The sequence below is a fragment of the Phyllostomus discolor genome, chromosome 4 (genome assembly GCF_004126475.2).
Source record: "Phyllostomus discolor isolate MPI-MPIP mPhyDis1 chromosome 4, mPhyDis1.pri.v3, whole genome shotgun sequence".
Taxonomy (NCBI): domain Eukaryota; kingdom Metazoa; phylum Chordata; class Mammalia; order Chiroptera; family Phyllostomidae; genus Phyllostomus; species Phyllostomus discolor.
The window spans coordinates 42,888,844-42,900,350 of record NC_040906.2 but is presented as its reverse complement, the minus strand read 5'-3'; the positions used below and the strand labels follow the sequence as shown (position 1 = coordinate 42,900,350).

Here is an 11,507-nt window from a genome sequence, read left to right as displayed (position 1 = left end):
CAGACATCCATTGCCACTTCCACCATGAAAGGTTACAGCAAAAATATGACTGTTTAGGAGGCAGGTTCTTACCAGACACCAAATCTGCCACCACCATGATCCTGGACTTCCCAGACTCCAGAACAACAAGAAATGATTGATTGTTTTTATAAGCCATGGGTCTCTGGAATTTTACTATGGCAGCTTGAAAAGACTAAGACATGTCACAATTAAAAAATAACTATTGGCCCTTGGCCACATGGCTCAGTTGGTTGGAATGTCACTCTGTGCACAGAAAGGTGCCAGTTCTTTTGTTGGTCAGGGCGTACACTAAGGTTGCTGTTGGTCACTGGTTAGGACGCATATGGGAGGCAACTGATTGATGCTTCTCTCCCTCTCTCTCCTTTCCTCTCTCTCTAAAATCAGTGGAAATCTGTCCTTGGGTGAGGAAAAAAAAGACTATTGACAATCATCAGATAAGAAAAACTCAAAAACAGTTACCAGAACTATGTATCGATGGAATGTGGAGCCAGTTGGGGTAGCAAGAAATACCAACAGCTTTGGGTGGCATCTTGGTCTATGACAGTACAATAACTGATGTTTTATATAAATGCTACAAAGTAAGGAAAAAGGACAAATAATATTCTCTTTTAAAGGGCATGAAAATAGAATATATTTTAAATGCCCATTAAAATATTAAACTAAAAGCAAGGTGTGGTGCTAAAAAGAATGAGCTGCAGTTTTGGGGAAATTTCAGAATATAGGGACACTATGTTTTCTGACAATATCAGATAGAAGAAGCCTCAGTGGAGCTCATAGCTACTAAGTGGCGATGCCTTGTTTGCTCTGTTTATGTTTAAGGTAGAATGGAAAAGGATTTTCAGTCTAGGGATGGAGGCCAAAGGAATACATAAGAAATTGTTATAGAATAACATAAAACTTCATAAAATTAAATACCAGGAAAGGAAAAAAGGGAATGATTCCTCTTCTTTGGAGAATCTGAGTATGGCTTCCTGAGGAGGTGGAGGGTGAATCCAGTTTGGATAAAAGGAAGGAAGGCAGGAACACTTTTCAGGAAAGTAGGAGGAGCCACAGGAAGGTTGGCAGGGGGTGGCCTGAATTGCAGTCCTTAGGAGCTCTGGAAAATAGGGTCAGGTAGGAATTATAGAGTAAAATTAGGAAGGCCTAATGGCCTATTTTCCTAATGTTTTATCTTCTTTAATCACTGTAGTACTTATCTTGAAGAGAAACTACAGATATTGCTTGTCCTATAGATATTTTTAATATTTAATGATAGAAACTATTACTTAAAGAGAGAAAAGAAAAGCTACCTTCCTCTAAGTCAGTGTGGTGACATAATACCAAACTCTAGATCTTTCATTCTACACTTACAGCTAACTTGAGATGTAATTTTCTCTCAGTTACTAGAATGCTAGGATTTTTTTCCTTTTGTTCACATATGATGTCATTTTAAGATTTTTTTTAACATACAGTTCTCATGGTCTAACCACTGTAGAGGTTCTGGTGCCTTACTCCAATTTCTCTACAGTTCCTTATGCTACAGCAGTCATCATGATTAAAAGCCCAGGCTCTAGGCAAAATTGCCAGGGTTTGAATCCTGGTTCTGCCGTGTGTGTGTGTGTGTGCGGGTGTTGGTGTATTCCTTGGAAAAATTTCTTAAACTCTGATTCTCAGTTTCCTCATTTTAAGTTAGGGATGGAGTGGCAATGACATCCATCTCAAAGAGTTGTTGTGAATATTAAATAAATTAATGCAGGTAAAGCACTTACAGTAGTGCTTGGTACATAGTAAGTATCATCTAAGGGCTAGCTATTACCGTTATCTCTAACAGGGAGAAAAATGTACACTTAACAGTTAGTATAATTATACTCCCCATATAAACACATTAAAAGTTTTAGATTATTTCAAATTTGTTTCATTTTAAGTGATTCTTAAAAGAAGAATTTAACTTTAAATGGACCTTAAACACCTTTGAACACAGTCTCTTTTCTAATGCCATAGACCGTAGTGTCTACTCAACAAGTATTTACTATGTGAATCAGTGGCATTTCAAAAGGCTAAACATATGAAAATTAGACAGATAGTTATTGTACTAAGTGAAGGTATGCTGGGTGTTTTGGGAACACAGAAGAAGTGGGTGTAAACCCAGTGTGGATAGGAATAAAGCTATGGAAGCTTCCTAGAGGTGGCAATGCACAGCTGAATCCTGAAGGATGCATAGGAGTTGGCCTGGTGAAGAAGCTTACAGAGTCTAGGTATTCCCCTTACAATATAGTATCCGTGGTCAAACTATTCAAAATAAAGCAATTAGTCAATGAGAATCATTTTGTGAATATTTATACCCTAATACATACATGGAATTTCACTTTATCACCTATTATCTTGATATCTAATCATTTCAAATAGGTAGAAATGGAGATTAAAAAATATATGCCTTGTGAAAAATCTAATTGAAGGAAAAATAATAGCTATCTTCTACTGAATAGCTATCATGTACTGGGCTTGTAATAAGGTCTTATTAAAAATTAATTTATCTAAACCTCATCAGCAGAGAGTTCTATTACTGCCTCTGCTGATAAACTGAGTAAGCAGCAGAGCCAGGGTTTGCGCTCAGCACCACTGGGTGCATCGTGTTCTTCACTACTCCACTAAGTGAAGTTTGGAATTTGTTCCTCACTAGAAATACTTTCCTGTTTTCTTGTTATATAATTTGAAACAATATTCAGGGAAATAACTTCACTAATCATATTAACTTAGATTTTCTTTTAGGGCCATTCTAAACTTTTACACATCTTGTAATTTATAAGTTTTTCTTTGATACTACAAGGATGACCCCATCACAAAATTTCTTGCTGGTCAGCACTGTTCGTCAGCTGAAAGTGCTTTCACATCCACCTCTTCATTTGCTTTTTTCCCTAGTGGCTATAGAAATCTACTTTAATAATGCATATTACTTTCTATAGTCCCTTAAAAGAATGTTGCATGCTTAAATCATTAATAGAGATTTCTGGTATGGACTCAATTAAAAAACAACAAAGAAAACTTCATTTGTTAATTAGAATAGTAGTCAATGTCTAAATGTATTATACAAATCCAAAAATGTATCAGAATTCTAGTATTCATTAAACAACATGTTTCAAATAAGGTAGTAGAAAACTTAAGTTTTTTCTTCCATTAAATCTGCTTCATTTTCAGGCTTCCTTCACAAAAGGAGTCGAATGCGTGAAGGCCATTGGACTATGTTATTGCCTCCCCTTTAACATTCACTGATGTGGAGATCAGGCAGTGTTTCTTCCTCTCTCTGTCTTCACCGCTAGACAATGTGACCATCATTCTCTACCATTCTGGAAATTACCCCTTTTATACTTTTTTTTCAAGTTCTTATCTTTACACGTATCCCCACTTTTTGACAACAAAACACAATGTCAAATGCCATTATGTTTCACTAATGTTTTCTAGTCACTTCTTCCAAGTCAGAGGAAATAGCCAGCCCTATCAGAAAATAAAACAGAGGTCATTGCAGAAGCAATGACTTCCAAACTGTTTGCTAAATTTAGCTGTCCAATAATTTCCACTCTAGTGAAAACTGTGAACTACAATTATAGAATGCTGAAACGGAACAGGACCTTAAAGGTCATTGAGTCCAACCTTTGTTTTTCTGAGGAGCATATGGGGTCCTAGACATAGCCTGTGATTTGCTTAAGGCTACATAGCTTGTTAATGGAAGAGATGGAACTTGAACTAAGATCTGCTCAGCTGGTGGCAATGCTGTGCTCACTAGACCACTGATGCTCACTCAGCCAGCTATGATCAGCCTCACCTAACCAGGTATAACATATTATTGGCTGTGGCTTCCCCTCTGCAGCCATTCATCTATTTGGTGGCTGAATATAAAACAGCAAGGGTGTCTGAATTATAAGTTGCTGCAAGAAAAATGAAATGATCACATACTCAAACCCTGCCCCCAACTCTGAAAACTTCTTGCTTTGTGTTCATCAATAATGAATGGCCCATCCCTGCAATACTCAGAGGGAGCTTACATTGCACTTTTGAACAGCCAGCTAGTAATGTACAGTGGATAGAGCCTTTCTTTCAAATCCCAGGGCACAGGTCCTTCAAGGCTAGCATTGCATTTTCAATTAGCTATTGAGTGAATGTTTGGCATGTGTATTAGTGAAGAGGCACACAATTAGTTTATTATTCTTTTCTGTATTGTGCTGAGAAGATCTGAGGGATTGGTGAGGGAGCAGTCAAGCCAGACATCACTGTGGATGTTGAAGAGAGAGTTACTCAGACCACGGCATCTTCACTTGCTCACTCTGGATTACAGCTATTTATGCACTCTGTGTGGCTGGGTGGAGTGCGCCTGAGGAAACACATCCGAGACACCACTTGGGGTTAGTCTTTCTGAGCCCTTCAAGTCTCTAACTACTTCTCGTCATTACCATGGAGCCCAACAGTCCCAAAAAGATACAGTTTGCTGTGCCTTTATTCCAGAGTCAGATAGCGCCCGAGGCAGCAGAGCAGGTAAGCAAATTGGGGGGGGCCCAGTTATATAGCGTAACATGGACATACATTCTTGTTATTAATTAATTGGAAGCTTCTCATGGCTTTCCAGAATATGTGAATGAGAAATAAATTGGTTTCCATATGGCTTTGTATTTGAGTTGCACTGGGGGACTATTGGTTAAAATGCAGCATTTCATGTGATACAAAATTAGCACCTGTTAGGGAAAACTGGTTACATTAATGATCAGATTTGGATCAAAACATATGTTTGCTTTTGCTTATTAAAATAATTGGTTCAACATCTAGAGAAACTTTAAAAATTCTAAAAATTAGCAACATTTTATTTCATTATTTGTCAAATAAAAAGACTCAGTTAACAATGAAAGCATGAAATCTTGGAATTACTTCAGATTATAGAGTTAATATTTTATTTAAATGTTCTTCATTGTTTACACAAGACTAATTATAGTACATGTGATGTATGATAGTTAGGATTTATATGTATATGTATAATTCAAAACACATTTTATTCAGATATTAAAAATAGTATTTTAACATTTCCTTGATTCCTTTGTCATGTATAATATGTCTATATGTCTGTATTTCTCTGTCTCTCTCATGTGTGATTGGTTTGCATTTGTATTACTTTTCATATTCAGATTTTATTTAGATTATTGATGCAATGGAACCAGTTAAAAGGTCATTTGTAGTAATATTGTAGCAATGGAGAGGCAAAAGCAATTTACAGGGTCATCAAACTAATTCACTAGTTTCTTAAAACCTAAATTTTCCCCAAATCTTCTTCCAAACAATACAAAGTTTTTAAAAAATTCTTAAATCTGATACTTATAACTTTCTAGGATGTTTTGATAATCTGAAATAGGTTCACCCACACTGGAGCCAAATAAATACAACCTTGAACATGTATTTGTGTTGAATGAGGCATTGGTTCTATCTTGGGCAAAGTGTCATTGGTAAATTTTGTCTACTATCCAACCGACATGTATTTTAGGAATTTACTTATATATTTAAGGAATCAAGGACATATTAGAGATTCTGATTATAGTATGTTTCTATAATTAAGAAAAAAACGATTCCAAACCTATTACTTTTAAAAGAATTTTATATTCTCACAAGATCCATATTTATTATTTATTTGTTGATTTATTTTAAATATTATACTGGAAAATGAGAAAAACTTATGCTATTAATTAAAATAAAAATCTCATGCTGTTAAATTTAACCTGCTGGAAATTTGAGTTTTCTAGGCTTCTCTCATTTAGAAATAAGGGTAATGGATCTTAAAAACGTCATCGATGTTATGAGGTTCCAAGAGAGACATTAAAATTAGCAAGTCATCTATGTACCTTTGATGCATATTACTATTCAGTGGCAGCATTTGATTATATCCAACTAATTCTTTTCTATGGAAATATAGCTTTTGGTCAACATCGGTGATACTCATATATGACAGCTTTACTGCCTGATTTCCTACATTTCAAAATAAAATTAGTGAGCACCTACTGAGTGCTCTGCAGATACTTGCTTTTGTGTGTTGGGAATAGTTGAGGATGAAACAGCTTTGCAATCTGTAGGGTAACCTGGAGCGTTGTCTGACTCTCACTGACCTTAGCTGGGCCTTTGTTGTTCACAGATCAGGAAAAGAAGACCTACACCGGCATCACTGGTGATTCTCAACGAACACAACCCCCCAGGTAAATGCACATGTTGTGGCTTGCACTGATGGAACAGAATAGAATTGTTAGGAGAACATCAAACAGCATGCCATTGCCAAAATATTTCAATTTCTGGGTTTTAATTAGTAATAATCTAACAAGTTCGCCCATTCAATAGAACATAAATAAGACCAGAAATAAATATTACAGGAACTGTCTCAGCTCATAGCCTGCTTTTCCTTTAGAATGTCACATTGGTGATGATATGTTAGGAAATGTTTTGTGAGTATTTGCTGGCATGTATTCAGGTGTTTGTAGAGAATTAGGTTCAGTGCTTACTAATGAGGCTGGTGGGAAGTTATTTAATTAGGTTTCAAGCTCAAATTACAGCTCTTGAGATGCTTATATCTTTACAGAATAGGATTTTTTTTTTTAATTTATGAAAGGTTGTCATGGGGTGGGCAGTGAGCCAGCATTGGCTATACTTTGCTGCTGATGTCATCTCTGAATAATGCAATTGTCAAGTAACCAGATCAATTTTCATCACTGTCCATTTGAGAGCCATTCTGAAGGACTGCATCCATTTGTTGAGGTTTTATTTTCCATTTCCCATAAAAAGTAAACCTGATTCTTATTCCTGATAAAGGACTATGATCGGCAATATACAAACATTATTTACTTACTGAATGGAGCTGATTTTAATCTCACATTTAAGGGCTGTTTCTAATACAAATAAAGTAAGACAGCAAAAGTCATGGTATTAATTTGTAACCAAGCAGGACTTGGTGTTGGATTTTTGTGGGTATAAACAATAAGGGTGGAAAAAAGAAGTCTGAATAATGAAAACGTAAGTCTAGGTATAGGTTGTAGTAAATGATCCATTATGAGAATATCAGGGCAAAATTGTCTCACTTTTTCAGATTCCTTTCTTATTAGAGAAACATACAGAAGAAAAAAGTGAAATTCTACTAGAATTTTCATCATTAAGCCAAAATATAAGAAAGTGTTCTGGTGATAAAAAACAAATAAGCAAATATATCCTTGCTGAAAATGAAGAATTATAATTTGATCCTCTATCTTTAAAGTACTATAGCATTTAAAAATTGTTTTCAAGTATACTATCTCCCTTAAAATGTTAACTTATATTTGGATGAATAAGACATGCAAATGGTATGTACTCACGCTTTACAAATAAAGTAAACATAATAATGAAATCTCAGATAGAAGGTAGTTTTAGAGCAATTTTTCATCAGTGCCTCTGCTCATAATGGCAGACTTTTCCATAAGGTCTTAGAACTCACCTCCACATGCCGACTTTGAAAAGGATTGGCCAACTTGGTTTCTAGGTGTCTTCTGATTACTAAAGAGCAGCTTCCTGGATTCTGCAGGCCTTGTCACTGTGTGAGCAAAGTGGAGCCTTGTAACCTTTGTGGCTCTCATTTGAGCTCCCAAAATAGTAACTACTGCTTCTTAAATGCCAAATATTTGCCATTTACAGATGAGGAAAGTGAGTATCAGAGCAGACAAGTGATTTTTGCAGAAGTTTTTCCATGAGAATTTACAGATTGAACAGATAATTCTGCTTCTAGAGCCCATGCATTTCCTACGGCATGATTCTGGCCCTGCAAATTTTAGTTTGCATTTCATAGTGAAGGCGCTGTAAATGTAAGTGGACATTCAGGTCCTATTGACAAGCAAACCCAAATGTTAAATAAGTCCTTTTTCTAGACCACTTAGCTTTGTAGATTAGGAATTGTATTTTCATATCCCCGTGAAGAAAATTTAGGTTTTCTCTGGACACATATTCTAACCAGACCTCCTAATCACTAGATGGCATTGTTCTTTTTCTCTTCTTGACAGTCATTTTCTTTTAAGTAAGCACCTTAGGAGAGAACTCAGGTGCAGATAGCATCTCACAGAGAACTATGTGGTTTTAGTGGTGTCATTGCTCGGTATCTTCATCCTCTTTGTAGAAATTAGGTTAGATTACAAGAGACTGATCAGCCTTTGACTGTGTATAGCAATGTATATGGCAACCAGAGATTTTTGGACTAGTGATGGGTTGTTGCAGCAAAAAGACTAAATGCTTATACAGTTTTTTTCAGCAAAAATGATCTAGAATTATGATTACTGAACAAATAAATCTAAGGGCCAAACCTACAAATAAATGTCAACAAAAGAGTACCACACCAAACCCAACCAACCCTGGATACTGGTCTTTATTAGCCGTGTGTTCTTGAGTAAGGAACAATATCTCTAAGTTTGATTTTTGTATCTATAAAATAGGAATTATAAATCCCATCCTTTCTACTTCACAGGATTGTTGTAATTATTGAAAGAATTAATGTAAACACTCTTTAAAAATTGCAAAGTGCAACAAATGTTAGGTGTCACTAGCTTGTGTGTTCTGGAATACAAATTTTGCACATGGTATTTAAGATTTAAGAAATAAAAAGTAGAAAAGATTCTTTATAATTTCATTTGTACTAAATATTTTTGCCCTACCCACCAATTGTTTATGTTCCAAATATTATCTGAACTCTATCAAACAAAATAAGATAAATAACAGCAACAACAAACCTCATTAAGTGTTAAATGGCTTTTTTGAAGTAATTGTTTCTTCTAGCTCTCAAAAGCAATGTGTTCTTTCAGAACTAAAAATTGTTTGCAGCTTTAAATCTTGGCAAACTAAATAAATCTCTTTAATTTATTGAAATTGCCCAGGAAACAAGTGAGTGTTCTTGAAATTACCTATCATTAGTGTTCTTTAAAATTCCTAAAAAAACTCTTTCTTTATTGTCAATTAATGAAGCAAAGATAATTAAATTTCCCACATAGAGACATAATTAACAGAGACTTTTAATTCATTTGATTAAATTGGTGTACTGCAATCTTTGTTAAATAAGTTAGACACAGCTAATTTTTTAAACTTTTCAGGAGTTTGCAGAAGTAGTCAGTTATAAAACAATATTTGAAATGATGGTTCAATTTTAAATTTATAAATAATATGCATTCTGTTTATATTTGATAGAGGAGAAATGGAACAGAAAAATATATCTACACGTAAATCTAGATTATTTGTTTGCTAGTTCATCTATGTTTGTCTAAACACACAGATGAAGCAGGAACCTGATTGGTCAGATTCCAGGGGCAATAAAATGCCCCATGAATCCCTTTCTAACCGGTGGCCCAGAATTCTCAGCAATAGAAGCACCACAGAAACAGATATGTAACCTGTTAAAGATATCTCACTCTCTGTCATAGATTAAGCAGTTTAACTCAGAATAATGGGAAACAGGACTAACATTTTTCAATTGAAGACATCATACCTACAAAAATTTAATAGCAAAGGGTGTGTGTTTAGGGTGGAGAAGGGGAAGAACTATGTGTTTGCTCCTAGGAATGACTCTGAACAGCCAGAGGCAGTAAAAAGATACTGGAAACTTGAGATCTGACATGTAGAGAAGCACAAAAGAAAATTTTCATCTCTTTAAAATGTTTTCTGAGGTTAACAGTGTGAATGACCTCCCAGAAAACTGCTTATTTTTTCTGTATTTTCTGTTCATCTTTTGTTAAGGGCCTATTTATGATAAACTTTCTGAGGCTATACAGTAGAACCTTGTTGTCTATTCTTGTAATGTGGGCTCTTTGCTTTAACTCTCGGATAATCTGCAGTTAACTAGTTTGGCTTTTATATTTTTTTATTTAGAGGGATGGCTATACATAAATCTTCTCTATATAGGAATAAGTGGCAATGTCACTTCCTGTAATTTATTTCATCACATTTCTAGATTTACTTAATTAAAAGTGCTTGAATTTTAAGTAGACTTACAAGGAACTATATATTTGATTACCAGTATTAGAAATCTAGAATTGGAGACCTTCAGAAAATACCTAATCTAGCCACACATCTTCATGAAGGATATATAAATCAACCCAAGTCCCCAAAACTCACTCCATTTTATATATCTCAGACAAGAACCTATAGTTACCCCTACTTTTCAATTCTAGACATAATAATTTCAGGTGTTAGAAAATACATTTTCTTACACTAAACTTGAGTAATACTTTATTTTGAGTAACTATTTACTCTCTTCAATAAAGATTTATTTACTCACTTTTAAAATGTATTACAGTAGTATTTATCATTTTCTTTTCTGGATGAATATTCTCTGGCCCCTATAAGGTTATAATGAACTATATCCAAATTCTCCTGGTCTGTCAGCCTTTGGAGCCCAGAGCTGTACTCAATCTTCCAGGAAAAAGCCAGCCTCGACCAGGCCTTCTGAGTGTTTAGGTTTATGGCATCTGTTCTTTTCCACTTACAGTTAAGCAGAAACAATGTGGTTACAATTAAATTTAATGGACCTGATGCCTGTTAAATATGAGTGAACCAAAAAAAGGTCTGGAGCTTAGTGAAATTTGGGTAAGTACCCAGGAGTTTTGGCATCATTTAAAATCTGGTTGTGCATCTAAAAATTGGAACCAGAAATACAATGTAAAATGGTTGGGGACAGTATTTATTGAACTTTCTATCACAGTCCAAATTGGGGGAGATTGACTTTCTCTTTGATTGTTTTAGCTCCAAATAATCTTAGAAGTGAGGAATAAAAACAAAAGCCTTTTCTTACATGGATCAGGATCCTAGAATTAGTTAATATGAGACATATGAATTAAATATCTTAGTAGCTGCCTTCAACCTTGATAGTAAGTCCAGTCAGCAGAAAGGAGTGGACTTTCCAATGGATGGTGCTAGTCAGCTCTACAGGCTGAAAAAGAACCCACAGTCAACTCTGGATGTAGCATCTGACTTTCTACATGAAGCTGGTGTTTTAGAACTCTGGCACTAGGTTAACTAATGAGGCTTTGAAGGCTCTGCATTTATAATTCTGAGACATCAGATGATAGCTAGAGAATATTGCTGGACTCAGACTGAGTTGTTCAAAACAGAGAGGCTCCAGGAAATTCTGGTGATGGGAAGTTTTGCAGGGGCAACAAAGTTAAAGTGGAGATTCCTTTCCAGTATGAAGGCATTCATTGGCACACAGTATTTCTTTTCATGAAGACCCTCAATGTAACAAAATGAATGATTTATGATCAAACGCGGGGCACACTTTGAGTGCAAGCTCTAGAAATCACACTGAGGATTTGGATTCTTAAGGATGGTTAAGACATCTTCAGGCCAGACCTGGAGATGCCTGTTAGGCTTGGGGAACTCCAATCAAATGTATTAAAGTAAAAGCTGTAATGGGTCCAAAATCTAGACCATTTTGTTTCATTTTAGGTTTTCTCATCTTCTCTGGGAATGTGGTCGTAATTCAT

The 11,507-nt window shown here is 35.4% G+C and overlaps 1 protein-coding gene across 1 annotated transcript in view; it reads left to right on the top strand.

Annotated features, from left to right (window-relative positions):
- Positions 1-3,778: 3,778 nt before the first annotated feature.
- Positions 3,779-11,507, top strand: part of PPP1R1C (protein phosphatase 1 regulatory inhibitor subunit 1C) — a 131,738-nt gene continuing 124,009 nt past the window's right edge. Inside the window, exons 1-2 of the mRNA XM_028509381.2 lie at positions 3,779-4,527; positions 6,164-6,224. Coding sequence (XP_028365182.1) covers positions 4,447-4,527; positions 6,164-6,224 — 142 coding nt within the window. The 5' untranslated portion in view covers positions 3,779-4,446. The remainder of the gene's footprint in view (positions 4,528-6,163; positions 6,225-11,507) is intronic.